Source organism: Ursus americanus, chromosome 35 (genome assembly GCF_024610735.1).
Source record: "Ursus americanus isolate L20-20 chromosome 35, mUrsAme1.1.p, whole genome shotgun sequence".
In the NCBI taxonomy this organism is placed as follows: Eukaryota; Metazoa; Chordata; class Mammalia; order Carnivora; family Ursidae; genus Ursus; species Ursus americanus.
This window is the reverse complement of record NC_142161.1, coordinates 13,674,002-13,701,812: the sequence shown is the minus strand read 5'-3', so window position 1 is coordinate 13,701,812 and position 27,811 is coordinate 13,674,002. Positions and strand designations below refer to the sequence as shown.

Genomic DNA, 27,811 nt, shown 5'->3' with positions numbered 1-27,811 from the left:
TCGGAGTTTGTTAATCTGTTCGAGAGGTGACCAGCCCAGAACGTGGCCGTAAAGTGTGCTGATTTCATTTACATTTTCAGAGTTGGGATCCAGGTTTTCAAGTTTGTGATGGGATTTTATGCAAAACATATGTAAATCGATCGCAGTCTAAAAATTCCGTCTGTTCTCCAGCCCCTCCTCTAGTGACAAACAACCAAGGCTGGCGCCGGGCAGCGGTAGTCGGGGAGCCGGTGACGGGCCCGGGGAGGGCTGTCCCGGAGGCGGACCCGGGGCGGGGCCGGGGCGGGGCCCGTGACGCGCAGAGGCGGCCGGCTTGGGGGCTGGACCTCAGCCTCTCCCCGCCTGGGGCCGCCGCGGCACCAGTGGTGGCTCCGCATCTCCAAAAGGGGCCCTCCGACTCCTCACTGAGCTAGTCCGGCGCCGGGCCGTGGAGCCCCGCGCAACTCCCACTGGTCTCTGAAGGGCTCCTCCTCCCAGAGTTTCGAGCAACTTTCCCCTCTCCCTGGCGCGGCGGCGGCTCGGGGACGGTGGCCGCCGCAGGTAGCTGAACCCCGGGCCACGCTCCCCGCGCCTCGGCTGCGCGCGCGCGTCGGTCGCTCCGGGTCTCAGTGCACGCTGGGGATCCCCGAGCTCGGCTCTGAGGGCGAGATGCCCCTGGGACACATCATGAGGCTGGATCTGGAGAAAATCGCCCTGGAGTACATCGTGCCCTGTCTGCACGAGGTCGGCTTCTGCTACCTGGACAACTTCCTCGGCGAGGTGGTGGGCGACTGCGTTCTGGAACGCGTCAAGCAGCTGCACTGCAACGGCGCCCTGCGGGACGGCCAGTTGGCTGGGCCGCGCGCCGGAGTCTCCAAGCGGCACCTGCGGGGCGACCAGATCACGTGGATCGGGGGCAACGAGGAGGGCTGCGAGGCCATCAGCTTCCTCCTGTCCCTCATCGACAGGCTTGTCCTGTACTGCGGGAGCCGGCTGGGCAAATACTACGTCAAGGAAAGGTCCAAGGTAGGACGCGCGGGGGCTCCCCGCCGCCGCTGTAGCCCGCGGGGACTGGGGACAGTCGGAGCCCGTTGTCTGTTGCCTTCGCAGGGCTGCAAGTGAACTTTAGTTTTTCACCGAGAAGCGAGCAGTCGGTCTGGCTCCCCCTCCCCCACCCCTCCTCCGAGCTAAAATCCGTGCTAAGGGACTCAGGTGTATCATTACCATGACCTTCTGTTAACTGAAATAATGGGTCCGGTGGGTGGTACGAACCGGACAAGCTGTGGTTTTTCTTGGTCTGATTTTAATACGTGAAGGTTCTCAAACGTCCGGATGAGGGACAGGTTATTGGAAACATTGCGTATGATCTGAGACACGTGTGAATTCATGATATTAAATGGCCACTTTAAAGTCACCTATTATACTTAGTTGTGTTCAGAGGCTATTCCTTAAAGAAAAAAAAAAAACTTCAGGAATTCTGGAGACAGTTGTGATTTCTCAGTGTGGGATGCGGGGTGTGGGGTTTAGCAGGTGTGAAGAAAGTCTGACCTGTGAAAGAGTAAAGCTGCTTTTCACTTTTGAGCGGCACCCTTGGCTTGTTAGAGATTAGAAAATTCTCTCCCGGTGCTGAGCCCTACACCACCACCTTCCCTTTCCTAGCTATCAGACCCACTAAAAGCAACTAGTGAAGTGATGGGGAGAAGGTAGTCAAGTACCTCTGGAAAGAAACCAGGTTTTTGTTCACCCAGCCAGAAGTGACTCCCTGGGTGGTAATTTATCTTGGAAACACTTCCAGGTAGATTGGCAGGACTGTGGGAACATGGAGTACCACGATGTTGGTCCATGTACATTACTTTGGGATAGTCCAGCTACTCAGTCTTTCCCACAAATCATAATTTTCCAGTGGCAGTTCTGAGTGATTTGCACTTTTATTGCGGACTGGTCAAGGGGCACTCGGAGCTGTAGAAAACTTTTCCTTGAACACAGCGAGGCAGCGCATCCTACCATGAGGAGAAAGGTGCACCATTCTTTAATAAGACATGTAGTATTTCTCAGTTCGAGATTGACCCTTTGATAAATCATACCATTATCGTCTCATTTGTCTCATAGACTCAGGGGACACTTGTAATAAAGGGCAAGTAGTGAAGACTGGAAATGTGTAGAAAGGAAGAGGTTGGAGTGGGGGAACAGTGTAGGGGAGAAAAGACATTGCTGCATGCCTTTCAAGCCAGGGGGAGATGAATAAAATGTCTGAGAACACTTACTAATCAGACACAAATAAAGTAAATCTTGGGAGAAAATGCTGCTTTCTAAATTTTATTTTGATTTGGGGAAAATTCAGTTACCTGGACTCTGTAAAAGATTGACGTTGAAGTGTTTCTTTCCTCTTTTTATCATTTGGGTGATTAGAAAGCCATTTGTCTTGGTTAGTTTTGTTTTTGCGCCGAGTGACCTTGCCTCCCCGGGGTGGGAATGGCAGGGGGGAAGGGCTAGCCTCAGTGTTACAGTAGTGCTTGTTGCTTCAATCTGGAAGAGCAGATGGCTTATCAGTTTTTCAAGTTTCATTTCAACTCAGGTGCTAAGAATGTTACCCCCAGCCTTCTAGAAACCTAATTTGCTCAGAGGGAGGTCAGAATTAATTGGTAGGAAGATGTCACTAACAAATTTGAAAGTTAAGTATTTGTGTTTACCTTTGACTTAAAGGACTGTCCGTGGTAGGGTTGTAGGCTAGAATTGGACTCGACAAATTGAATGAGAAACACTGTGTACGTCTGGGTGAGGAAAAAGAAAGATCTCTAGATAAGATTCTTCAGTTATAGATTATCTTCCGGGTAGAACAAATAACTTCTCAGTTAACCCTTTCAGAAGGTAACTGAATTGAAAAGAGAAGTGCATCTTCTGTCCATACCTAGATCTCCAGCTTTTCTTTGGTTGTTTTGGCACAAAGCTCTTCATTCCCGTCCTTTAGAAAAATCACCTCTAGGTTGGGATATTCCGTGGTCAACTGGAGCCAAATGTAAAACCAGGCTTGAGCAAACAATTATTAGAGTCAAAAATAAAAAGTTTGAGTTGCCTGTTATACAGTTCTCCTTAGCTCTGTGGCCTTGGGTCTTATTAAAGCATTTCTCTAAGTGATTTATATTAGTTTCATGTTAGTTTAACTTTCTTCTCTTCCCTAAACTGAGTGCCTTACTCCACCTTCCCAGAGCTGTGATATAAACCAAGTTTCCTGCCGCACCCTCCAAGTAGGTTTTCAGTAGAAAAGGTAGAATGTGTACATTTATTTTCAAAATTTATTTGTCATGGGTTATTATGGAAAATTTCAAACATGTATGTGAGGTACAGAGGTGAGTGTAATGAATTATCCTCCTATGACCCATTTTCAATGATCGCCAATTTATACATTTGTTTTAGACCAGTTGTTTTTTAGATATTTCTTGGGGTTATGTCTATTAACCCGATCATCCTAATTAAATACTTTTTTTCCTTGGACTTTTAAAGGTAATCGGATAATGCAAGAATGCCCTTTATCTCAGTGAAGCAAAAGCAAAAGCAAAGGCATTGGGAATAAAATAGAAATATATATGTTGGACCTAAAGTTGAAATTGTGAAAGAGAATGGAAAGAAATATTAAAGGCTTCCCCTCTTCGTGCCAAAAAAGTTGTTACCAGTCAGAATTTATCTTTCTCCACTTTGTTGGGAAAAAATCCAAGGGTGCTGGAGACCCTTTGGGAAGTGGTTTCCTAAAATGCACAGCAGCATGGCGCCCCCTAACTGCAAGCATGGTCATTGCTTTCAGGCTATCAAGAGATTTCTTATCTATAACTCCCTTTTGGAGAATTTAGACCATATCCAAGATAAATATTGGTCATAATTTGCTCCTTTTGCTTTGGCTGCCTAGATCTTGGAAATGGCTGTTTTCCAGAGAACGTGTAATTTATGGAACCAAATGTTCTCCTGCTTGAAGCATCTCACTGAAGGCTCACTATTTAGTAACTTTAAGAACAATAACTACTTTTTATTGAGCATTTTGCCCGTCTGGCACTGTGCTAAGCACTTTATAAACACTGTCTATCTGATTTAGTCTTCAGAACCACAATCTTCAGCAAATTGAGTGATTAAATCATTTCCCCAAGGTCACAAAGTGAGTGGTAAACAGCCGTTTATCCTAGGTTGTTAGGGGCTTAGGCTCCAGCTCAGGAACTTTGTGGCCTCAGGTAAGTTGCTTACTTTTCACCAAGTGTAAAACGAGGGGTAATAATACCTTAAAGCTTTCTGGGGGAAGGAGCATTAAATAAGATAACGTACATAAAATTCTCAGCGGAATTCTGTGCTCCTCTGAATGTTACAAGGCTGTAAGCAGAAGATTTAGAATTCCAACCCAGATCTGACTCCAGAGTTCGTGTTCTTGACTGTTCTCCTTTGTCGTCCTTTGATTTGTGCAGTGGCGCTCGCTCTGTGTGGGGTACTGCGTAGGGGCTGCGGATACCAAGGTAAACAGGCATAATCCCTGCCTCCTAGAGTTTCCTTTCCCATGTACTTTCGAATTATAGGATCCTGTAGTTCCCACTCGACTAATTCTCAAGCTTAAAACAGCAAAAAGGCAGAACCCAAACACTGAAGAAGAAAGCGGAGCGCTGGGCTAACGTTTTCCTACTGTTGTGCAGGAAAAGTATTTGGTAACAGGGTTGGTTGTTAGGCTCCCTGACTGGAGTAGTTCTGGACAGTTGTATTGTGAACAGATGCATCAGTCCTCGCGAGGCAGCACAGACAAAAGATGACACAGCAAGAAGTTATGAATAAAAGAAAGTGTGTTGCAAGGTGGTGGGCTTGTTCCTCTGCTGCTGAGCCCACCCTTCTCATGTGATATTGGAAATATCTTTTACTCAAGGGAGCTTATCATGGTTGCAAGCTACTTTAAGCAAAAATGGCCTAATATACTTCAAAGATCAGGATATGTCTTAGGACCCAAGTGCAGGAAATGCAATCAGGGTTCATAGAAGACTGGGGCCATGAACTAGGAACCCGAAAGTCCGAAGGACAGCTGGTGTGGTAGTTGTTTCCTCCAGAGCTTTATGGCCCTCATCTTTGCTCGTCTGCGTGTGCACTTGATTTCAACCCCAATCTGCTTACCATCTAGCTTTGGCCGCCCCTCCATGCATATGGCTCAAGATGGCTGCCTCACAATGGCCACCTCAGCCACAGAGCCTTGACTAACATTCCAGAATCCCTGTTTTCATTCTCTGGAGTAAAGTCTGATGGTTTCACCTTGGTCCAGGGGACCTGTCAGCCTGGGTTGAGAGTGGTAGTGGGAATGTAGAATCATATGAAACCACAGTTGCCAGGGCCGACGAAAGGTCCAGTTCTTAGAGCATGGTGTTTTGAGGACTAGACACCATGCACAGTGTCTCTGTAATTACGATCTTAAAAGTCTATCTGTGAATAAGATATTTTAGGGGGAGGAGACACTGAGTTTGAAGCACTGGAATATCTTCTTGTAAGAATGTGAGGAATTTCTAGAAAAGGTTTTGTTTTTAAAAATAATTTAGTTCCTGGAGGAAGGATATTAATTCAAGGAAATAATTTATAGGATACAACCTCAGTGACCGGGAAGCAGGTTTCCCCATTGGGTGAGTTTTCATAATGTTTTTGGGCTATTTTGTTGAATGACACTTAGGAGCAAGGAGAAGACAGTAGGGTGTGTGTGTGTGGTGTGTGTGTGTGTGTGTGTGTGTGTTTACCTTATAGTTTCTTTTGCTCAATTTTGGGCCCCTGGCCACTCCACCATACCTTATCTGCTTGCAGTGAAGTGGCAGATCAACAGGTATCAGTTTAATTTATTTATTCACTAATAATTAAATGCCTTGCACTGCAGTGGACCTGTACACGGACAGGCAAAGGGAGGTGGAAAGCGATTATAAAACTACCTAAAGAAGAAGTATGCTGAAAACAGAGTGGGGTGAGATAGTTGTCACCAACTTTGCTTTCCTTTTTTCTGGTTAAACAGTCCCCTTGTACAATGATTTGTCATGTTTGTTTTCTCTTTTTTGGGCTTTCAGCAATTTCTCTGTTTACTTAAAATGAGAAGTGACCAAAATATACTTAAAATAAGTGACCAAAAATACACAGACCTTTAATAACACAGGTCTTTAGAGCTAGAGAGGTATGGGAAATCACACCCATCAAGCCCGTCAATCACTCAGCAGGTAAGGTGTTTTTATATTTGGAGAGATGAGGTCTTACGCAAGCCTTCGAGAAGGGATTGGGGTGTGTCTTGGGCCTGAGCAAAGGAAGGTGCTTTAGAGAGGGGCTTGCTTCCTGAGTCAGACTAGGAGACAGGGTCTTTCAGTTAATTCAACCACATCAGCATGTGATTTGGGAATTTTGAATGTAGTGATGACTTAAGATTGATAAACACCCTTAGGTGGAATTAAGTGCATTCGACTTTTGGGTGTCATGAATTATTTTCCTTTCTGACCTTGCTCAGCTCAAGCAAAATTTGTAAATTCCTTCGTGTATCCTGACTCTGGCTAGAAAAATTTCAAATTTGTAAATAACAAGCAGCCTTGCATGTTACAACTCCGTTCTGAAAACATACCATGTATGGAAGATTTTTCTGCTGAAGCTCAAAGGTGGGGTGGAGTTTAACCCATAACAAGCAGAGCACGTATGAGAAGCATCTCCTAGCACCCCAGTATTGTGCCCTTCAGGATAAAACGTGGAGGACCTTGCCTGTGGGCCACGTTTACTCAGTTTGGCAAGACCTCTGCCTCTGACACGCCTTTGTGGCCTTGGGTACATTAAGTGACATTTTGACCCAAGTCTATTGAGCACCCAGGAAGCAGCTTGCAGGTTAGCACTATGGAGAAGGTTATTCATTCTTTGTTAATTATTACAGCAACAGATTTGACCGTTCTTTGTAGTATCACTTTGTAGTTAACTAATATTGCTCTAAGAAATGGGTGTCATTTTTCTCTAGTGTTTGTCAAATGCTGACGTTCTGACGGTAATGATAGTTCAGATGTATTCTGCTGGGCTCCTGCCAGGGGTGCCCAGCGGGTAGTGGAATCCAGAGGCACTGGAATTGTAAATGCGACAGACAAATCATTTTATGATGCCAGACTAAGGAATTCGGTTTTGGCAGGTGGCCAGGAGCCGTTGATTTGGCTCTGATTCAGAGCCATGTGTCTGTTTGCCAAGCGAGATTAGTTAGCTTGGTTCATTATACATAGAATTTATACCCCGTTTCCCTCGATTATTTCAATCTTAAACCAGGGTGGCACTTACCTTAATTTTGTATCTTCTTTTGATCTTGATTTGTGGGTTACATTCCTATTCTTGGTGTGGTGAGCTGGGAGTGTGACTGAGGGTTATATTTTTCACCCCCTCCCCCAACTCGATCCCAGCCTTACGGACATGGGGGTGTACGGACATGGGGATGTACAGTCGGATAATGCAGGCTTTCAGATCTTGGACTGGATGCATTCGGTACCTCCTCAGTAAGTGTCCCTCAAGTTCTGTGCCATGTTAATACCTCCTTATTAGGCTATTCCAGTTTTTTATCCTTCAGGAGACAGAGTTATCAGTGTTTCTCAAGTTCTGGAAAAAATGTGCCTATTTCATACTAAATATTATTTTTCCTTCCAAAATGAGGCCAAAATGCTATTACCATATAAAGAAAAGCTCCAAGATGCAAAGGATCAAAGAATATGATGGGAGTCTTGGTTATTTTTTCACTGGGAAGAAAACAAAATGACAAACTCAAGTCCAGGTGTCAGTGACATCTATTTTTGGCTCTGCTGGGGGAGCGTGAAGTTGTTTGGAAGTGTTCAGGATAATACTCTTCAGAGCATTGCTTGGAGGTAGTAAGGACATGCGGTTTGAATTAGTCCGAACTTCTTTGCTTGCTCTGTGTTCTCCAGACAACGCATAGAACGAACATTCTGCCTGGGCCCCTCCTTCCACGCCCCCTCCACTTTCTCCCCATCTTTCTAGTTAAACCTGAGGGACTGTTACTCCGAGAGCTCTGTACCCCACACAGAACTGACAGTTATTTTTGTGTGTGTGCTTTTGGGCTTTTTTGGATGGCTTCTTTTGGATTCATACTGTTTTGCAGGTTAATTGGAATGACTGGAATGGGTGGATAAACAAAACCTTTTTATTTGTCTTTTATTCTTAATTTTAATTATTAAATTATTTCTTTTAAGATTTTATTTTTTTAGGACTCTCTACACCCAGTGTGGGGCTCACACTCACAACCCCAAGATCAAGAGTCCCATGCTCTACCCACTGAGCCAGCCAGACGTCCCTAAATAAAACCTTTTTAAAGCACAGAATATCGAATATTCAGGAAGGAACATGTAATATTATTGGTTCAGATTTGGCCTATTTTGGGACTGTTTTGGATTTTTGTTTTTGTTTCGTTTTAGGTTCACTGTGGAACCTCAGGTTTTGTCTCTTTTTTTTTTCCCTTTAAATTTTGTTTTGTTTTCATAGTAGGAATCCCTGAGGAGGGAATTATTTTAAAGAGACTTATTTTAACCATAAATCACCTGCATTTGTTTCTTGTTCTCCCTGTGATCCATTTGAATGATTTTGCCAGAATGTAAGTAGTCCAAAACCCAACACTAATCATGTCGTCTCCATGCTTTCATCAAACCCAATGCTCTCATCCCAGTGTCTGCCGTCTGTGCTGCGAACTCCTTACCATGTGGCTTCAGGCCCTCCGTGTCTGAACCCATTTGACCCTTCCACACTTAATCTCCTGCTGGCCCACTTCCTTCCCTCCCGCTCCCTGAAATGCTAGAAGGTGATTTGCCAGGCACACTGAACTTCCTATTGTCTTCCTCTCTTCAGAATCTTAGTGCCTTCTCCACGCAGCCTTTGCTTCTGCTTCCCAGAGCTCTCTGGGTAGCTCAGTCCGAGCCTCCCTGCTACATACATATGTATCTATATTTACTTACTTACCTTACCCTCCATTTACTTATAAATTCCTTGAAGGCAGAGACTGTTAAGCTTGATATATACTTTTGGTGCCTTGGAATAGTCTCTTACTATTCACAGGTGCTTGGCTTAACTTCATCTTCAAAAGGAACTTTGATTTCAAAGGATGTCACGGTGTCAAAAAAGCTATAAATATTTTGTTAGGTGAAAAAAAGATTTTGCAGTGTGGCCCCTAATTTGATGTCAAAGTGTTTAAATATTTTATTATATTAACATGCTATGAAGGAGCATCTCAAAGACAAGGCTTTGGCTTTATGAGGTTTCTTTTTCTCAGTTGTGAAATTTTATTCTTGGCCCCAGAAGGTACGCACGTCACGCCTGGGTCCCGGCAGCTCATACAAACGGGTCTGGCGCAGGGAAGCGAGAAAACCGAGGAGCATTGAGCTTACACCCCGGCCTCTGATCCTGGTTCTGGCAAGTGGTGTCTCAGGACCTCCATCTCCACTTCTTCACATGAATGAGATGGATTTTTATTTTTATTTTTATTTTTTTTTAAAGATTTTATTTATTTATCAGACAGAGATAGAGACAGCCAGCGAGAGAGGGAACACAAGCAGGGGGAGTGGGAGAGGAAGAAGCAGGCTCACAGCGGAAGAGCCTGATGTGGGGCTCGATCCCATGACGCCGGGATCACGCCCTGAGCTGAAGGCAGACGCTTAACCGCTGTGCCACCCAGGCGCCCCGGATTTTTATTTTTATATTTTAATTTAATTTATTTGGTACCTACCACTAGGCCCTAGGATGGGCATTTTACATTTTAGTTCATCTCGCTGTGATCTTGGGCAAGTCCGTTTTCTGAGCCTTGCTTTCCTCATCTGTACCATGGATACAATATTTATCCATCTCCGGGATAATAGGGAATTAAGTGAAAATTGAGACTGACTTTCCATCTGAGAGGGCAAATAGGTGCTCTCAGTGCTTCATACTTGGTTCCGAAGAGACTCCCACCAGCGCTCACACTCCAGCGCTGACACGACAGTAATCCTCAGCGATGCTGCGTTGCAACTGGAATGTGTCCTGCCAGCTTTAGGAGTCACACGGCCACGCCTGTGCCAGAAACTGCCTGAGGAATTCCTCTCACTTGCCGCCGTACCCACCGCCTCTCCGTCTACCCGCCACCCTCCCCAAAGTCTCCAGCGCGGTTGACTGATTACTGTCTTTTATCATCTAGGGTGAGGCATTGCGCAAAGTAGCAACAGAATAGCCATGGTTCTCAAAGTGGGGTTATTGGACCAGCGGCATCAGCGTTGTCTAGAAACTTGCCGTAAGGGCAGGTTCTTGTGCCTCTCCCCAAACCCCATGAATCGGAAGCTCGGAGTCTTCCAGGTGATTCTCACACATGCTGAAGTTTGAGAAACCCCGAGTAAAATGAAAAAGAGGAGGCTAAACAAGGGTGGTGCTGTATCTTCCCACACTTCCTCAGTTAGCAAGAAAATCAGAGCGCAGTCGTTTGCTCAGATCTGAGTTTCTTCATTGCTAATACGAGAACATACAAGCATGTGAAGTTTTTTGGGAGATTTTTGAGAAAAACCTACCACCTGTTAACGTGTTAAGACATTTGTATCAGGAAGCTTGAATTTTCTAGAGCCAGAATTGGAACGCAGTTGGGAACCGACCCGCTCCCGTTCACGTTAAATGGAGGGGGAAGGAAGAATCTTTGTTAATGACTGGAGGGTGTTGCCGCCCTCCACGTGCCCAACAGTCTCGCAAGCACGTGAGCTGAGGGCACCGGGAGGAAGGGGACAGGAGCCTCGTGATTTTGGATGAGCATGAACCGGAAGCGCAGCCTGCTTTGGTTATGTGCTATCATGTGCTCCCTGTGAATCCCACACAGAAGCCTAAGGTGGTCTCTGGCCTCCCGGGTCGATGGCTGCCCACTGGGAGACCTGAGAAGGCGGAGATGAGGAGCCCTTTGAGGGTGGGGAGGAACGCTGACAACCAAATCCAGCTCGATGGGAGTCAGTGATAGGACCTGGAGAAGGGTGGAGAGTAGCTGCTGCTTGGCCTTTTCTGACGTCTGCATGGAGGCCTTTGATTTTTCAGTTTAAGGTTTGAGTCTGTATTTGATAAGCCAGGAGAGGCATCTGAGAATCAGCCTTGTTGCTTGATCTTGGAGTTGAAGTGGTTGCTCTGGAAATAAGAGGACGTGTTTTCAGTTCACAGATGCTTCCTGGTATTTTAGAAACAGTGTTTAGTGGTGGAAAGACCACGTTAGTTCTATAACGTTCCATGAGTTACTTTGGGTCACCCTCTGTTTGTAAAATGGGGCTTTGTATATATCTTGGAAGAGCATGGGGACACCTACATTAATGATCCCTGTCCCCCAAATTCAGAGCCTGCCACTCCTTTATTTCTAGTCCCCTTGCTGCTCCCCGAAATAGTTTATGCTTTGCTCTTAGAGGAGACTTTTACTTTCTACTCCTCTAAGTTACTCTTCTGGATCTCACCCCTCCTCTCAGCCTCAGTGGGTCTGTATCCAGGGTATTCTAGTTAACGTGATTTTTAGAACGTTCTGTATACAGTGAATTCCAGTTAACACGGTCCTCCTGGCCTTGTCTCCTGAGCAAGCTTTGCACGTGAGTAAGGACAATTTATCTCATCTCTGGCATTCCTTTGCATTTACCAGGTGCTGCTCCTTTTACAAAAACACTTTGTATTTCCTTGACATTTTTTTCTTCATCGGTCATTTATCTTCTGACTTTGAAATGAGTGTGAAAACCTTGGCTGGTGTTGACCTGAGCTAACAAGGAAAGATCCCGAGGCGCCGACTTCCTCCCATAGAACCTGGGCCTGGGAAGAGCAGCCTGGGGATGACCTGGGCTAATTGTTGAGCGATTGCATCCAAAGCAGATGTGGGCTGCGCTGGGGCTGCGGAGCGTTCAGAGAGGAGAGAGTCTGCCCTGCAGCGGGAGTATCTGAAGCAAAGACCGTGTGGACGGCTGGTCCTTTTTGCCAGGACTGAGTCAGTCCCCTTTGCCCTGTGCTTTTTCTTAACTGCCCTTCCCCCTCCACCAGCACCTTGGAGCTTTCTGTCACAGACTTAATACCAAGCACTTCTTTTTCATATTTTTGTCTTTTTTTTTTTTTTTGCACTTTATAGTTTTCTACGATTATGGAAAGGGTGCTAGGCAAGGGTGAGAGGGATTCAAATACTTCAAGTAGAACTGAAGATCTCCGTTCCCCCCAAAGTGGATGACTTGGTTCATGTTAGACATTAGGTCAGCAGTGCTGACGAAGCGTGGCGTGATGATGGAGGCGTCACACTCTGTAGCGAGACTAACTGGGTTCGAGAAGGCAAGGGACCGAACCGCCTGGTGCCTCAGTTTCCCCATCTGTAAAATGGATATAAGGATGGCTCCTGCCTTATGGGGATATTTCTGAATATTGAATGTGGGAATATTCATGAATCCCCTAGAACAGTGTCAGGCGCGTAGTAAAGCACTATACAAATATTTGTTCAGTAAACCAATGCGTCTCCTGAATGTCACAAGTTCTAATTCCAACTGATTTTGTGTGTGTCATGTCTTTCATTGAACAGTTATATTTTTCCAGGCGCTGAAGGGCACATGTAAATATACGATCTGGCTTCCTAGAAAGTTTTCTGACTTTATTTTTTCCAGCATAGTTGCAGTGTCCCTAGAGAATTGCAGGTAAAGTGTTTGCCTGGTTTTTCTTAGCTTAAGAAGATTGTCTCAAGGCGTTTTTCATGATGTGTTTTGACTGGTAACTTTTTTTTTTATTACCCATTTATAAAATCTTGTCTTAACCAATTATATTTGAGTTATGGATTCCCTTTACATGTTTGAGGATTCATGGCAGATGAGAATTTAAGGACAACCACACTTAATTTTCTGACAGTCCTGCAACCACAAACATTCTTGTTTTTCTCTTACGCTCAGAGCCTTTCTGAGAGCTGCAGGTCAAGTTTTGTTTTTCTGATAAGACTATTTCTCACATTAAAAGAAGTTAAATATTGTGAGTCCCTACCCCCATATTGCCTTAAGGATTACTCATGAATTTGTTTTTCTATACAAAGAAGGTACCTTGGAGGTTGAGGGGGGGCGATTAATGAATTCTCCTGAGAACTTGTGAGCAGGGAGACTCCGGGCAGATGGCTGCTGCTCACCTTCCCCACCATCAGGAAATGAAATGGGATGGTATGTGGAAAGCGCCTCCCCAAAGTGCCACCTGGCTACCTAGGTCCTCAGGAAACAGCAGCTGTTACAATATAGAGAAAGGCCTCGGAAAGGATATGGTTAAACGCCTCTCTTAATGTCCTTCACCCTGAGTCTGGCTGACTTTTGCTGATTTCATAAGTGCAAGGAAGCCCTTATTCAAAACATTTCTCTGGTGACTCGGGTAGCGCTGGGGGAGGGCCGCCCTGTGCCGGTTCCCTCCGCAGTCTGCCCTGCGGTGTGCTCGGGTGTGGGCTGGCTGCCACCCTCACGCAGCGCACGTAGCCCTGTCACTCAGCCGTCACCCTGCTGGCCGGGAGCCAGGCCTCCGGGGAAAGGGCCGCCTTTCCAAACCCAAACAGCCTGTATTGATATGTCGATGTTCCCCGGCCTGTTTACTGTGCTTAATTGCAGAGCTCTGGCTGAATCCTCTCCAAGAAAGGAATTAACCACAATTCAGAAAGGAATGACAATAGTTTCTTAAATTCTTGGCCTCACAGAGTTTCAATGGCTTCTCCAGGGAGGGTGATTCACTCAAGTTCATGCACGAAGTGCAGGATTCCCTGGAACAGAATCTTGATCTAGTGCAGTCAGACTTTACAGGCCTGTGAACCCCTGTGATTTTATGCAGACCCGTGTGTGCGCGTGCATATTTCTGGGGTGGGGGTGGGAGCCTAACTCTTCAATGAAGAACCCCAAGGGGCTTTGGCATCTGGTAAGACTGCCATCCCCGAGCCAGGAGAAACTAAATCGAAGGTTCGAGTCTGGGTCGTTGGTGGTGTTTGGATGATCCCAGAGCTAGGACCAAATTCACAGTAGAGCAGAACACGGGCACGGATGGAAAAGTCTCCGTGGGGACAGGGTTTCAAGTGAAGACGGTAAATTCCTGCCTTCACAGGCGCGATGCTTTCACCTGACCTGAAAGGGGTGGGTAGACCCACATCACCAGAGCAGCTGAGACTGAGTTAGACCTTCTTACTTTTCATTTTCAGAATCACCAAACTCTTGGATTTCAGCAAAATTCATGCACGGGGGGCATGAGGATTATTGCTCTAAATTGAAGGTGAGGTTTTCTGTCGCAGTGCTCTGGGTTCAGGAAGAGGCTTTTTTTTTTTTTTTTTTTTAAAGTAGGCTCCACGACCAGCGTGGAGCCCAATGTGGGGCTGGAACTCAGGACCCTGAGATCAAGATGTGAGCTGAGATCAAGAGCCAGATGCTTTGCTTAATCGACCGAGCCACCCAGGTGCTCCAGGAAGAGGTATTTTTAGTGTGGATTTAGAACATGAGGAAGGCAGATGTGGTCCTCAGTGTAGAAATAGAATTGCAGAAAACATTTTAACGAACAACTTGAGGTGTGTTGAAAGGATTACTTACCTTGCAGCTGTATTTAACTGTCTGGTGTTCCCGACTGCCCTGATTTGTCCGGTCAGATACTGAAACTTTGGGAAGGGGAACATGGTAGTTGGCCAAGGCTCCCGTTATTGCCCACCAAAAGCATATTTCCTATTTTTTCCTCATTTTGTTACATCAGTCTTTAACTAGAAGCAGTAGAAGGAAGGAAATGGCTAGGTTTGCTCTTTACCAACAAGATAGATAACAAGCAAGATGCCAAGATAACTCGTGACCGTTTGCTGTGTCCTCCTTTCTTCTCCAACGTGCCTACATTATCCACAACTAATTTCCTCATGCCGACCTGGATGAAGTTAGAGTGAATGTCAAAGGTTCTAAAGCACTTTTTATGTTTGTGAGCGGTTCATCATCACCTCGAGAGCTTGCTTTTTTTTGTTCAATTTCAGATGAAGGATGGGACTGGCAGCAGTGTGAAATTTGCAGAGTGACATTTTCTGGAAACTCTTGGAGAAAGCTTTGCATAGTTGCCTTTATCTTGTAAAGATGTCTTATGAATATTGTACACTAGGAATTTAATTTAAGTGACAATAGTGGGTCCCACAAGGTATCCTTGAAGATCACATACCTCTGAACAAGGAAGATGGGGAAAGCCTAAAGCAATAATCCCAGTTTGCTTTCCTTTTCCTCTGGATTTAAGTTCCTTGCCCTTGCAAAGGATTTTTGTAGTTCTCTTCTCTCAGTCCTTGTCAGAGCCAAATGGAAAATCATGGAAAATGACATTTTGGCTTAATTTATCTTTATTCCAGTTTGTCTCTCTAGCCTTTCTAATGGTTTACCTGCATATAGCAGTTCGAATACTTCTAATTTTTGTTTTTCTTTTTAAATAGGAGAACTTCAATTTTAGAGCAAGTGCCTTTATTGCAGTGACTGACAACCCCCCTCCACACCCCGAAATACCAAATGGGACCCCTGCCTCAGTGGGGGCCCCCTTCCTCAGTGAATATAGGACATAAAGTATACAGCCCCAGGGCTGCCGTGCTCACTGTCCCCATTAAATATGTGCGCTAAAATATGTGCTGAACTCAAAGCACCCAGAAAAACGACCCTGGGAGGATATAGCCTTCAGCTCCTCAAACCCACAGCTGCCGAGAAAAATTGGCAGGTTTACCGTCTCGGCTGTTGTCACCCAACTATAAATTGGACCCATTTCTAGCCAGAAAATTTGAACTCCACCTTTTCTACTATGATCAGCTGCTTGGCTAGTTTTCCAAGCTAACGAAGGTGCATGATCTCCTGTATTTCTTCTCAAGTCTTTACACATCAAGTTCTCCATGTAGTTAATTGTCTCATGGTGGAGAGAGGAAGGACCCTGTCCAGAGCCGACATGGGGGAAGGACTGGAGGAGGCCCGTGGAATGCGGATGGCATTGAAGGGTGAGGCTGTGCCTTTGGACAGGAGGCATCTGAGCCAGGCGAAGAGGGGTGGGGGGTGGGGGAGTGCCCACCTGGAGCTCAGGAGCAGTCCCAGAGTAGCTTGACTGCTTAGGGGACCACAGACAGTGACCTCAGAGTACAGCCTGATGTATTTTTTTACGGCCCTGATTAAAAAATTGGGATAAAAACCGTTCAAGAGAGTTTACATGCAAATCTGGTTTGGTCGCCTGTATCTCTCCTAAAATCTGAAGATTCGGAACACCGGGCCTTCGTTGCAAAGGTCAGCAGATTCCCCGGTTGTAGGCAGCAAAGCACACACTCCAGAGCTCCGACACATATATTCCTGATTGGCTTCAACCATTTATGTTACTTGGAAGCGCCAAAAGCTATTTGAGTTTGCCAGTCCTGGATTTGAAGCTACAGAGACTTAGGCAGAATCTGATCCCTAAAGGGGAGACATTCAGAAGCCCTGGCGGAGGGGACTAGCTCAATATATAGCTAAAGAAACAGCGCTAAGTGTATGCCAGGCCTTGTGCTCAGCATTTTACAGGGATTAACTCCTTTAATCCTCATAAACCCATTTTACCGATGAGAAAAACTGAGGCACGAAGAGGTTAAGTACAGGCTATCCTGTACTTAGGTTGCATTTTATTCAAAGTATGCTTGTGCTCAGGATCATTCATCATTCAAAGCAGATCCTTACAAAGACTGACTGGTATTTCTGTCTAGCAGTTAGAGGGGTCTAGCATTTGGCAGTGGACCAAAATATGGGTTTGAAGGTCACTCAACCAGGTAGCTTTGCAGGTATGCTATTCTTGACACATTTTTTAAAATGGATTCACATCGATTGCAAATTTTACAAATAAAATGAGTTGATTAATATTTTAATTTGCTAAGTTAAATTTTATGTAAAAGGCCACTTTATAACTTGTTTAGGACTAAGTTATAATAGTGAATCTGACTTCAAAGTCATGAGCGATGTGAAGTATGTTTCTATAAAAGTCTAGGTTGTTGATCGTTCTTAGGGAAGTGGTCTAATTGGAGGCTCGATGGGGCAGATGTACCCCCTTCCCACCTGTGGGTCTAAAGTGATCATCACTGTTGAGTGGACAGCGGAAGTGGCCGATGGCACTTTTTGGAAATGGTTTAATACATGCAATCAAGCTGTGGCTGGCTTCGGTCAAGAGCATTCGTGTAGGCATTGGAATGGACATCTTCAACTTTCATTTTTCAGCCTTACCTTTGGGATTGATGAGATACGGTTTCTTATGAAGCCAGCTCAGGGATAACTGCAACAGAACCACTGTTTTCATTTCTACCTGTGGCTTTTGGGGAACAGATTTTGTTACTTAGATTTGGCTGTTAAGAGTCTATGTATCTGTGTGCATCTTCAAAGAATGCATAGACAGTCCCTGCCTGAACGTGGCCACCTAGATGTCTACAGCACCTATCTCTGGTCTAGAGCAAGTCCCTCCGCTCATTTCGTTTTGCCGCAGAGCCCTGGAAAGGCCTCCAGGGGTGGTGGTGGGGGGTGTTGGGGGAGCATGGCGGGGTCGGAGGAGGAAATGGTGAATGCATAAGGGGACATGGGGATTACTTTGCACACCCAAGAACACAACTCTAGGGCTGTATTGTATGTGCTATCATGGGCCACACTAATCTGTTTTTAAACTTCTATAAATTTCAAGTATCAATCCAGTCAGGAAGTTTTGGCAAATAAAGTCTGCAATAAATGAGTCATCCTCCTGGTCAGTGTCCGTGTTACCGCTTGGCATGTTGGTCACACGATAATCCAAGCACTCTGGCCCTGTTCTTACTGTTCTGAAGCATTCTCCGCCTTTATACGTTATAAATCCCTTCCCAGGCTTGATGAGGCTTAGATAGCCCTGCAGTTGAACCGATCCATTTCCGGGGTTTGTTTCTGTCCCGTGCGCACATTGGCACAGAAATGCATGACTGGTTGTTGAAGGGAGCCTTGCTTCTCAGCACATCCTTAGCCTCCTGGTTCTAGACTGTGTCAGAGACCAACAAATAGTTGGGAACGTGCCCAAGCCAAGACCTATCTACTATGGCTCTTGTCCAGAAAACACTGATAAAATTGGCCTATGTAGCTTCGACAGGCCCACTGAGGCCCACAATAATTTCCTTCCATTGTTTCAAACTTGATGCTGTGGCTTCAGAAACCAGGAGAGAGGGTGAGGATTCACTCTGGCCAGAAAAATTCCCTCTGTTTCCCTCCCCTAAGCAATCAGCTACTTTGCTGACACTTCGGAGTTTTGTCCTAATGAGTCCCTGGGAGGTGCTAGCTCTTTTTCTGTGGGTGTGTTTTATAGATGCAGGTATTTGTAAAGGACGTACTATTGTGAGTTCGTACCTATTTTTTCAGGATTTACTGCAAACTGAATTCTGATGCAGACAGGTGCTTCATAACGCCCCGAAGAACCCTGTTGCTCCTTCTGGGGTGGCTGCTTAGCTAGAGTCTCAGACCTTCGGAGGCCCTCCAGCCTATGCCCCTCTGTCTAGAAGAGAAACTAAGCCTGGGATCACACAATTAGTTGCCGAGTGAACCAGATGGCAGGCATCCAGACCACTGACCTTTTCCGCAGAGTAGGGCTGTTTAAGAATATAAGATTATATAGCATTGATGGAGTGCTGCTTCTTTTCAGGGCTTCACAGTGGGGAGAGGCTGAGATGGTAGGGAATCTAGCCTATAATTGTTTGTGGCTTAAGTGACTTTCATTATTGGCTCAGTGGTGGCTCTTATAATCCTAATAGCTGCTTCCAGGGATGAGTTATTCCCTAGTCAGTATAGGTGACTTCATTTATCTCTTCTTCCCAGCCAGGCCCATCATTCCTGCCTGCTACCAATCAGCTTTCTCCAAGCCCTGCTTTGCTTGGTGGTACCATCATTTGTTAAATCTTGATTGCAGTGGCCTCAAAATTCCACTTTCTGGAGGAGGTTCAGGCCAACAGCCTCATGTCAGCTCCAAGATATGACATTGCATTGACCTTGTAGATGTTCAAAGGCAGGATATGGGGATTGATAGCCGCGTGAGGGATACGGTGACTTCAGTGTTAAGATCATGTAAAGCCAAGCTACTGTCCAGCCGTATTGTTCCAGAATGCAGTGTGTGTGAAGCTACATGCTTGGTTCATGTCTTCATGCTACTGCTGGGAGTGACTTGGCAGCCACAGCTCTAAAGCTGAATCACTGAGCCGCTGGTGCATGAGTTTGGGCCTCCACCTGACTGACCGTTTTACCAGCGAAACAGCCCTGCCCTTGATGGGAAAATACCAACTGGATCACTACATGTTCATTTGAAGATTGGTTTTTAAAATGACATAAATCTTGGGGCGCCTGGGTGGCTCAGTCAGTTACATGTCTGCCTTCGGCTGAGGTCATGATCCTGGAGTCCTGGGATCGAGCCCTGCATCGGGCTCTCGCTTGGCAGGGGAATATGCTTCTCCCTCTCCCTGTTCATGCTCTCTCTCTTTCACTCTCTCTCTCAAATAAATAAATAAAATCTTAGAAAAAATTAAAAAATGACAGAAATCTTGGAGCGCCTGGGTGGTTTAGTCAGTTAAGCATCTGACTCTTGATTTTGGTTCAGGTCGTGATCTTGGGGTCCTGGGATCAAGCCTCCCGTCGTGCTGCATGCTCAGCACGGAGTCTGCTTGAGATTCTCTCTTCTGCTCCTCCCCCCAACTTGTGCTCTCTCTCTCAAATAAGTAAATCCTTAAAATGAAATGACAGAAACCTCTATTGATCTAGGTAGAATGTAAACTTACCCTTTAGAGGACAGAGCCATTTGCTAATTTTTTCACTTAATGAGATTTTAAACAGACACGTTCCATGTGGCAGGCACTGGGGTAGGCACTAAGAATGCATCAGCCAACAAAATAGGGGAAAGATCCCTTTCCTCATCTTATGTTGCCAATTCCAGTGTCTTCCCTACGTATGTCTCATCCCTATGAAAATATTTTAGAGATAAGACAGTGTCCTGTGAAGAGAACTAGCTTTTGCGCTTTGCCCATTGTTTTCTACTCGTTGCTCTAATTTTCCCATGGAACAGTTAGAGGTTTGGGACCGGGTGAGTAATAATTCTCTAAGAGTAATTTTTAGTAGGATATGTTTGTATGGCTTTCTGCTCTATTCCTCCACCTGGCTGGTACAGGTGGTGCCTGGGCAAAGGAAGAGAGCTTCAGGTTATTGCCTGATGTGAAAGTTATCAGTGGGAAAGAAGATGAGCATTGAGGGGCGCCTGGGTGGCACAGCGGTTAAAGCGTCTGCCTTCGGCTCAGGGCGTGATCCCAGTGTTCTGGGATCGAGCCCCACATCAGGCTCCTCCGCTATGAGCCTGCTTCTTCCTCTCCCACTCCCCCTGCTTGTGTTCCCTCTCTCGCTGGCTGTCTCTCTCTCTGTCGAATAAATAATAAAATAAAAATCTTTCAAAAAAAAAAAAAAAGATGAGCATTGAGAAACGTACTAAGATGTGTCTGTGGCTTTTTCTATGAATTGGACGTGGTTGTGCTGCCTGTAGTAACAAGTTGGGGCACAGCTTCCTTCCTTCCAACTGACCTTTCCCTCTTCTTTCCGTCTTAAGCATTTTATTCAGCAAGTCTGATCTTTTCCTCCTTTGTGATCGGTTCCTATCTCTTTGTCAATGCAAGGATCTTTAGCCAGTGTTCTAAGACAGCGGGTGATTTGGTGATTCCGGAGCACTTATTATACCAGGCATAATCCCTAACCTCCATTACCTACTGAGTCTGATTTTGTGGGTCTAGGATGGGACCCCAGAACCTGCTTTTTCAAGAGGAGGATTGGAGAAAAGTAGGGTGTCCTCACGATGATGTAGCTGGGTTACTGCCTGAAATGTTAACCAGCTTTCTTGGGATTTCTCCATAGGCAATGGTGGCTTGCTACCCAGGAAATGGGACGGGTTATGTTCGACACGTGGACAACCCCAACGGCGATGGCCGCTGCATCACCTGCATCTACTATCTGAACAAGAATTGGGACGCCAAGGTACTCTGGGAAAAAGGGAGTAGAATGCGGGCTAGAAACTCTGGGGAAGGAATGCGGATGACCTAGAGGAGGGTTTGGAATTCGTAGTTCCCATGGATGAATCTTTTCTACGTCACCATTTCCTTTTTGTCTCCTACTGTGGTGTTAGTACTTAATTTGACCAGATGAAAATAATGGATATGAAGTTAATCTGGCAGGGGGGGAGGGGAGGGCGCTGTAGGAAGGGTCATTACCAGGAAGGGTGGTTGATAAAGAGAAGGTAATTTACTATTTTGGGAATGGGGATCAGTTTTTTTTTTCGGTCTAATCCAGAGCTGATAGGACTTTCAGTGCGCAGTGAGATATATATTTCTTCCTTCCAGCAGCGACATTGAGAGAATTCCACAAAAATAGAACTAACTGTAGGATATAAAACCGGCCCCAAGCGAGGTTTCCCACACAGTCCTCTCGGGGTGATATGTCTCGTTGGTGGCCGCTTGCCATGGCTCACCATGGTTTGTGAATGTCAAAGGCTTTCTGGCTTATTTTTGTGTTTTTGAACATATAGATAGATAGAGATATGAAGTCTGGTTCCACGCTTACAGACATTTGTCTGGAATTTGTATGCTTTCTGAAACTTAAGGATGATTTAGGAGTCTGAGAAGTCAGAGAACTTTTCAAGCTCATTTGGCTTTTGAACCTTCTACTTCTCCATTTCCTGTTCATTGGGGCAGAAACTGGTCATCCTAAAGCATAAGGATGTTTTATCTTGCATCAGGGAAACAAAACCTGGGAAACCAGTGAGTCAGATGTCTCTTCTCCCTATTTGGTAACATGACTGGATACATCCCTTAGTTGTCTATTAAAATCTTGAAAGGTAGTGTTATAGGCAAGAGAGTAAAGTTATCAGGTCAGTGATAATAAATCACGAAGTATGAAATCATGCAACAAATATTTGCGTGCCTGTTAATGCCAGGCATTGTGCTGTGCGGAGACGTTGATGTGTGAGGCCTGGATTCTACCTTGATATGGTTATCCCAGCAGGAGATTTGGGTGTACATATTTTTAAAAAGAAATCCAAGGAAGAGGGTGATGCATGTACTAAAAAGTGTAGATAAGGCAGTCTGAGTTGAGAAAAAAGAACATGTAACTTCCAGCTGATGTGATCACAGAGGAGCTGGAGGAGTTCAAAACAAAGCTGTAAATCCTAATTGAAGGGGATGCTATGTGTGATGACTAGCCTTGGACGTTCTTAATATTCGATGGAACCCTAGGAAATTGCCAGTGGGTTTTTGTAAGTCAAAAACAGTCAGATGTTGACACTTTTGTGCGATCGGACCTAAGAGCATTCCATTTTGTGTCCCTGGGTTTCATGACTGGGGGTAGGAAGGCTTCATTCCGAATGAGGTGGATAAGGAGAATTGACTAGCTAAGTCTGAAATAAACTGAAGTACAAGGTGTAAAGTTGAAGAGAATTTCGGGAGTAATACACACCCGGACGTGAGGTTGGAAGATGGCATTGTTTCCAGATGAGGCAGAAATACCATTGTTAGTTACTTATGTGTGAGGCTAGGAAATAATCCATCTTCTTTGTGGCCTTCAGCTACATGGCGGGGTCCTGCGGATATTTCCAGAAGGGAAATCATTCATAGCAGATGTGGAGCCCATTTTTGACAGACTCTTGTTCTTCTGGTCAGACCGCCGGAACCCACATGAAGTACAGCCTTCCTATGCGACCAGGTAATAGCCGGGGCCATGATTTCCTCCTGAGAAGCTTCTATACAAGACCCGGTTCCCAGAGAATTCCCTCAACTTGTGTCCTGTGCATAGGAGGGACGCACCACACCCCAAAGCTGATAGCAAACCTGTTTGGAAGCGATCACAGTTAAAGGGTTCTTTACAAAACCTAATGTCAGTTGGAACTATTAACAAATTGTTTTCCATTAGGTGAGCGTAGTGGATTCCGGATCTCCCGTAGTGTTTTTCTCTTCTTTTGCCACTCCTCCCTTAAACAAATCTAACGTTGAAACAGGTAGCCCTAGAGAATGTTGGCTCTCACATGTCAAGAATTCTGATGGTTGACTCTGGATGAGTTTACAAGTTGCCTATTGCAAACAGAGAGAGAAACTTGAGAAAAGAGAGAGGAATTGGTTCTGACTTCTTTTCCTTTTTACCCTTTCTTTCCCTTAAAATTGGTTTGGGCCCACGTGCCCATCATGTCCCAGTAATGGGATTTTTAAAAGCCCCTTCTTTAGTTCAAGCATGAGAAGATTTTCAGAGTAACTCAACAATTAAACTTGTTTAGTATTAATCTAGAAACTCTTGATGTAATCTTAATTTTGGAATATGCCTCGCATTCCCTTTGTTTTATGGCCCAAACCAGGTGGTGGCCCGGTGCTGTGAGGGTGCAGCTTGACCTGGGAATTGCAGTTGGGGGCAGGGGGAGAGAACATCGGTAGGATAATGACCGAACCTTAACGAGCCTAATTAAATTAGAATCACATGTGTGAAGTATTTAAGATTTATAGGTGTTCCCCTCCAGAAATCATAGATCTGAGCCCCACACAGAGTTGCATATTAAATGTCAAATTGGAATGTGCCCTTGGTGAACAGGTAACTAATTCTAAGCCCAGAGCCTGGTTGTGGCTTGTTTAATAGGGTACGATAATTGGCCCCTGTCATTTATGCCAGAATTCCCTCGGTATTCCCCAGTCTCTTGATGACCCAAGTCACAGGAGAAACATTAGCAGATGTTGATGGGAAGCCCTTGAAAAAAATCAAGGGCTATAGAAATTCCAGTAGCTAATAATAATTAGAAAATGAAACTTTTTGAAAACTCATGCATGAAATGATTCCTATTACAGTCTATCCCATAGATGGGATAAAGCAAATTAATGGAAACACAGTAGAAAGCTTGAGGGCATCATTATTCTGTTGCATCTTTGTCTCAGTGTCCAAAACTAAAGAATGCAAGCCAAGAGCTTTAAGTGTCCTGTCATTTAAATAAGTTATTCTTCAAAGCTTTACTCAACTGTCACCTTTTCTCTGTGTTCTTCTCCCCAACACCTTGGGTCCCTCAAGTCTTGAGCAAAATGACTCCCTTCTAGTCCTTTCTAAGATCATCTTGACCTGTTACGTTATTTGTTAAATTGCCTGTCTCCCCTCCCTGTGAGAGCCTGAGCTCCTTGAGAAAGAGGCAGATTTATTCACAAGATCATTTGAATTCCCATTGCTCAGGATAATGCCTGCTGCATACTTGGAATTCCTTACGTGTTTTATTACATTTAAATAGAATGGAAACCAGAGAAGTTTATTTTAAATTTAAATTGGGAAGGGCTTCTAATAATAGGGAAAACTTTAAATGTTGGCTTTACGAATGACGCTGGTGTGAGGTTTATAGTAAGTATTTTTTATTTTTTGGTAGTATTTTTAAACTTCTTTTCTTATATCTGCTTATCTTTCACAGATATGCTATGACCGTTTGGTACTTTGACGCTGAAGAAAGGGCAGAAGCCAAAAAGAAATTCAGGAATTTAACAAGTAGGTGTTTGAAATTTTTCTGTGACTTTTAATTGGGTCAATCTATGATTTTTATTTAACATTTGTATATATATTCTAACATGTACTTGACCCTTGAACAACGAGGGTGGGTTAGGGGTGCTGACCCTCCCTCATTGAAAATCTGCACATACCTTTTGACTTGCCAACACTTAACTACTAATTGCTTCCTGTTGACAGGAAGCCTTAAACATAAACAGTCAACACACATTTTGTATGTTCTATGTATCATATACCGTATTACAATAACGTAAGCTAGAGAAAAGAATGCTATTAAGAAAATCATTAGGAAGAGAAAATACACTTACACTACTGCGCTGTATTTATTGGAAAAAAATTGGGTGGAAGTGGACCCATACAGTTCAAACTCATATTTCCAGGGTCAGCTGTACTCCGTTCAGTCTTGGCTGTGGCTTAGCTTCATAGGTAATGACATCTTGATGGGCTGAATCCTGAAACCCTGGCCTTAGCTCTGCTGGAGAAATCAGAAAAAATCCAAAGGACCACCCCCCCCCCCCCCCCCCCGTGAATGTCCACCGATTGTGTGACAGTAACTACTCAACTTTTTATCACTAACGTTCACCCGTCAAACGTAAGATTTGTCAAACATAGCATTCGGTTTGCCCCCCCCCATTTTGGCACATTTCACAGGGGATACGATGGAGCCCAGCTGTAATGGTCGATGTATGATATTGGTGTGACTGTGATTCTCTCTACAAACACTGGGCTCACATAGTACAAACCGAATATGACTTCACGCTGGTCCTGTCCCCTCCAGCCTTAACACCGTTCCTGTCCTGCCTCCAGCTGTAAGGCAGCATTCCCCAAAATATGTCGTATTGAAACACTTATCCTGCTAGTGGTCTTGCCAAGTTGGTCGTGAAAGGTAAATTTCTGGCCTCTATATGTGGGAAATGTTACATACTGTATCCTTCTCTTGAAGAGTCACAGTGGTCGTTGGATATTAAAAGTTCATCTAAGATGGAAATAAAGGTGTACGTAGTGTTGCCTGTTACCCATTTGGACTGTACTCCTATCGAAAAGCAAAGAAAACACATTGTGCTAAGTCCTGTTGGGGGGGCACTGTGCTCAACTTTGTATTATAAGATGGGAAGTTTTCACTGGAGGCTTTTTTGATGCCATTTGTGGCATTAAACTCATCAGATCTGGCTCCTTACCCTCTTTATTAAATTCTTTTCTGTCCCCCACCCAGGGAAAGCTGAATCTGCCCTCACTGAAGACTGACCGTGCTCTGACATCCGCTGGCCTCATTCATTTTAGGAATGGTTCCTGAGGTCTCTTTAAGAGTTGAGATCCAAAGATGGCCTCTTCCATGACTCGGTGACAAGAAGCCCCCCTACTGCTTGCATCATTCACATCCCTGTCTTACGTATGGTACTTTGTGTTTTCTTGCCAAGACTGCATCCACCTTCAGACACTCTCTTTGCCAGATGAACTCATTTGCTAACTCCAGAAATACCTGCAGATGACCTAGCTGGCCAGCGGTTGAACTGATAGATTTGGTAACATTGGCTATCAACGCAAGATCCTGGAAGCATGGGCAAGGGAATGAATCTTACCTGCACTTTATGTACACTTCCTGGTTTGAAAGGAGGAGGTTTGCAAAGAAAAACAAAATGGCGACAGATGTCACCGAGAGGCATCCGTGAAGCCTTAACAGCAGGAAACAGAAATTTGTCTCATCTGAGCAGTTTCCAGATGCTCTTAATCCCGGGCTTTTGGGGTTTTTGGAGAATTATCATGACCTAATGACATTATTACCTCCAGAAAGGGCTGCTGTCACAGTCATCAATTTAGAAGTATCCTGTGGGTGGACACTTTTTTTTTTTTTCCTGGTCCTACAACCTGGACTTGCTGCCTCTGCCCCATTTTGCTGAAAATAGGGCTTTCTGGTCAAAGATGATCTACCATCTGTTTTTTTATTTTCACTTCTTACTTGGAGAACCTAATTCCCCAGAGGCAAAAACTAGACCTTAATTGTTTGGGTTACTTTGTTGAAATGGAATTTGAATTTCAATCCAAGGGGAAAAGAACCCATCTGGTAGGTAGTTCCGAGGCCACAACCTCTGCATGATAAACCTGTGTGCCTCTTGGACAGTCTGAGATGGCAGTGGGGTTGGGAATGTAGACATTCTCATGTTTCAGTTTTCCTTTTTAATGAGCTCACCCTTGTTTAACAGAATGAGAAAATAACAAAAAATGGGGTGTTGTATTTTAAAAAGGAAATGGAAATAAATCAAAAAAATCCCAGAAAGCTATTTGAGTTTGTCCATGTTTTCTGTCCCTAGTAGCCTTTCTTCAAGAGAATTGATTCTCAGATCCCCTGTGGTTGGCAGTGTGTCCAGAATGATGGAATTCACCAGAAATGTGGAAGGTCCTACTACTGCAGGTTCCACTGCCTCAAAAATTCTGTATTGTGCACCTATTTTATGAAAGTTAGTCTTCCTAGTTTTCAATTCCATTTTCATATTTTTAAATCCCTTTAGTTTCTTGCATACAAATCCCATGAACACGAAAGAGCCAGAAATATATTCTTTTGTCATTTATAGATACATACACTTTCCAAGAAAGAAGCTTGGGTTTTTTTTGTTTTTTTTTTCCATTTCTGGTTTTGGAAAATTCCCAGATAAGACTTGTCTTCATTCTCACGACTGCCCAATTTTTTTCATAGTGCTTATCACCTTCTAACTTCCTATGTAATTTACTTATTTATTATGTTTATTGTCTTGTATCCTTTCTGCAGAGTGTAAGCACAATGAAGACAGGGATTTTTGTATGTTTTTAATCAACGGAATGTATTCCCAGCACCTAAAATAGTGCCTGGCACATGAAGGGCTCAGTAAATACTTGTTGAATAAATCTGCTCTCCTACCCTAGCGTTTTCATGGTTTGATTCATTTCCTCCATCTTTGGCAAAAAAGGCTTGTTAGAAGTTTTTGTACACCTCTCTCTCATTGACTTACAGATTGAGGCTAAGAGTTTTAGAAAGCTTTGGTCATAGTGTCATTCCATGTCTGTTTCCCTGTTGGAATAGGTCTTTAACCACTATGAATCTGAAAACTGAACAAAGAAAAATTCTGCCCTTGAGTAGCCTGGGACTGTAGGAGGAATATAAGAATAACTTCAGATAGGACAGAGTCCATTCCTCCTTTGGAACAATTTTAAAATACTTCATTAAGAGAGAAGGAGAGAACATTGTTCAGTAGGAATTTTATATCCCATAAGATTGTCACTAAGTTTTTCCCATGGTTATTAATGTCCTGAGGATGCTAGTGACAAGATTTTGA

The 27,811-nt window shown here is 44.5% G+C and overlaps 1 protein-coding gene across 1 annotated transcript; it reads left to right on the top strand.

Moving 5' to 3' along the window:
- Positions 1 to 332: 332 nt before the first annotated feature.
- Positions 333 to 27,400, top strand: EGLN3 (egl-9 family hypoxia inducible factor 3). The gene is made up of 5 exons (XM_045802586.2): positions 333 to 1,005; positions 20,847 to 20,966; positions 22,549 to 22,685; positions 24,412 to 24,485; positions 25,717 to 27,400. The coding sequence occupies exons 1-5, from the start codon at positions 649 to 651 to the stop codon at positions 25,746 to 25,748; spliced, it is 720 nt and encodes a 239-aa protein (XP_045658542.1). The 5' UTR covers positions 333 to 648; the 3' UTR covers positions 25,749 to 27,400.
- The last annotated feature ends 411 nt before the right edge of the window (positions 27,401 to 27,811 follow it).

Bases quoted from the DNA above. Each gene is read 5' to 3' on its own strand.
- EGLN3 (XM_045802586.2), top strand. From the start codon at position 649: ATGCCCCTGGGACACATCATGAGGCTGGATCTGGAGAAAATCGCCCTG. The intron at 1,006-20,846 runs GTAGGACGCGCG...ATTTCTCCATAG, and splicing joins ACGTCAAGGAAAGGTCCAAG to GCAATGGTGGCTTGCTACCC. The intron at 22,686-24,411 runs GTAATAGCCGGG...TATCTTTCACAG, and splicing joins CAGCCTTCCTATGCGACCAG to ATATGCTATGACCGTTTGGT.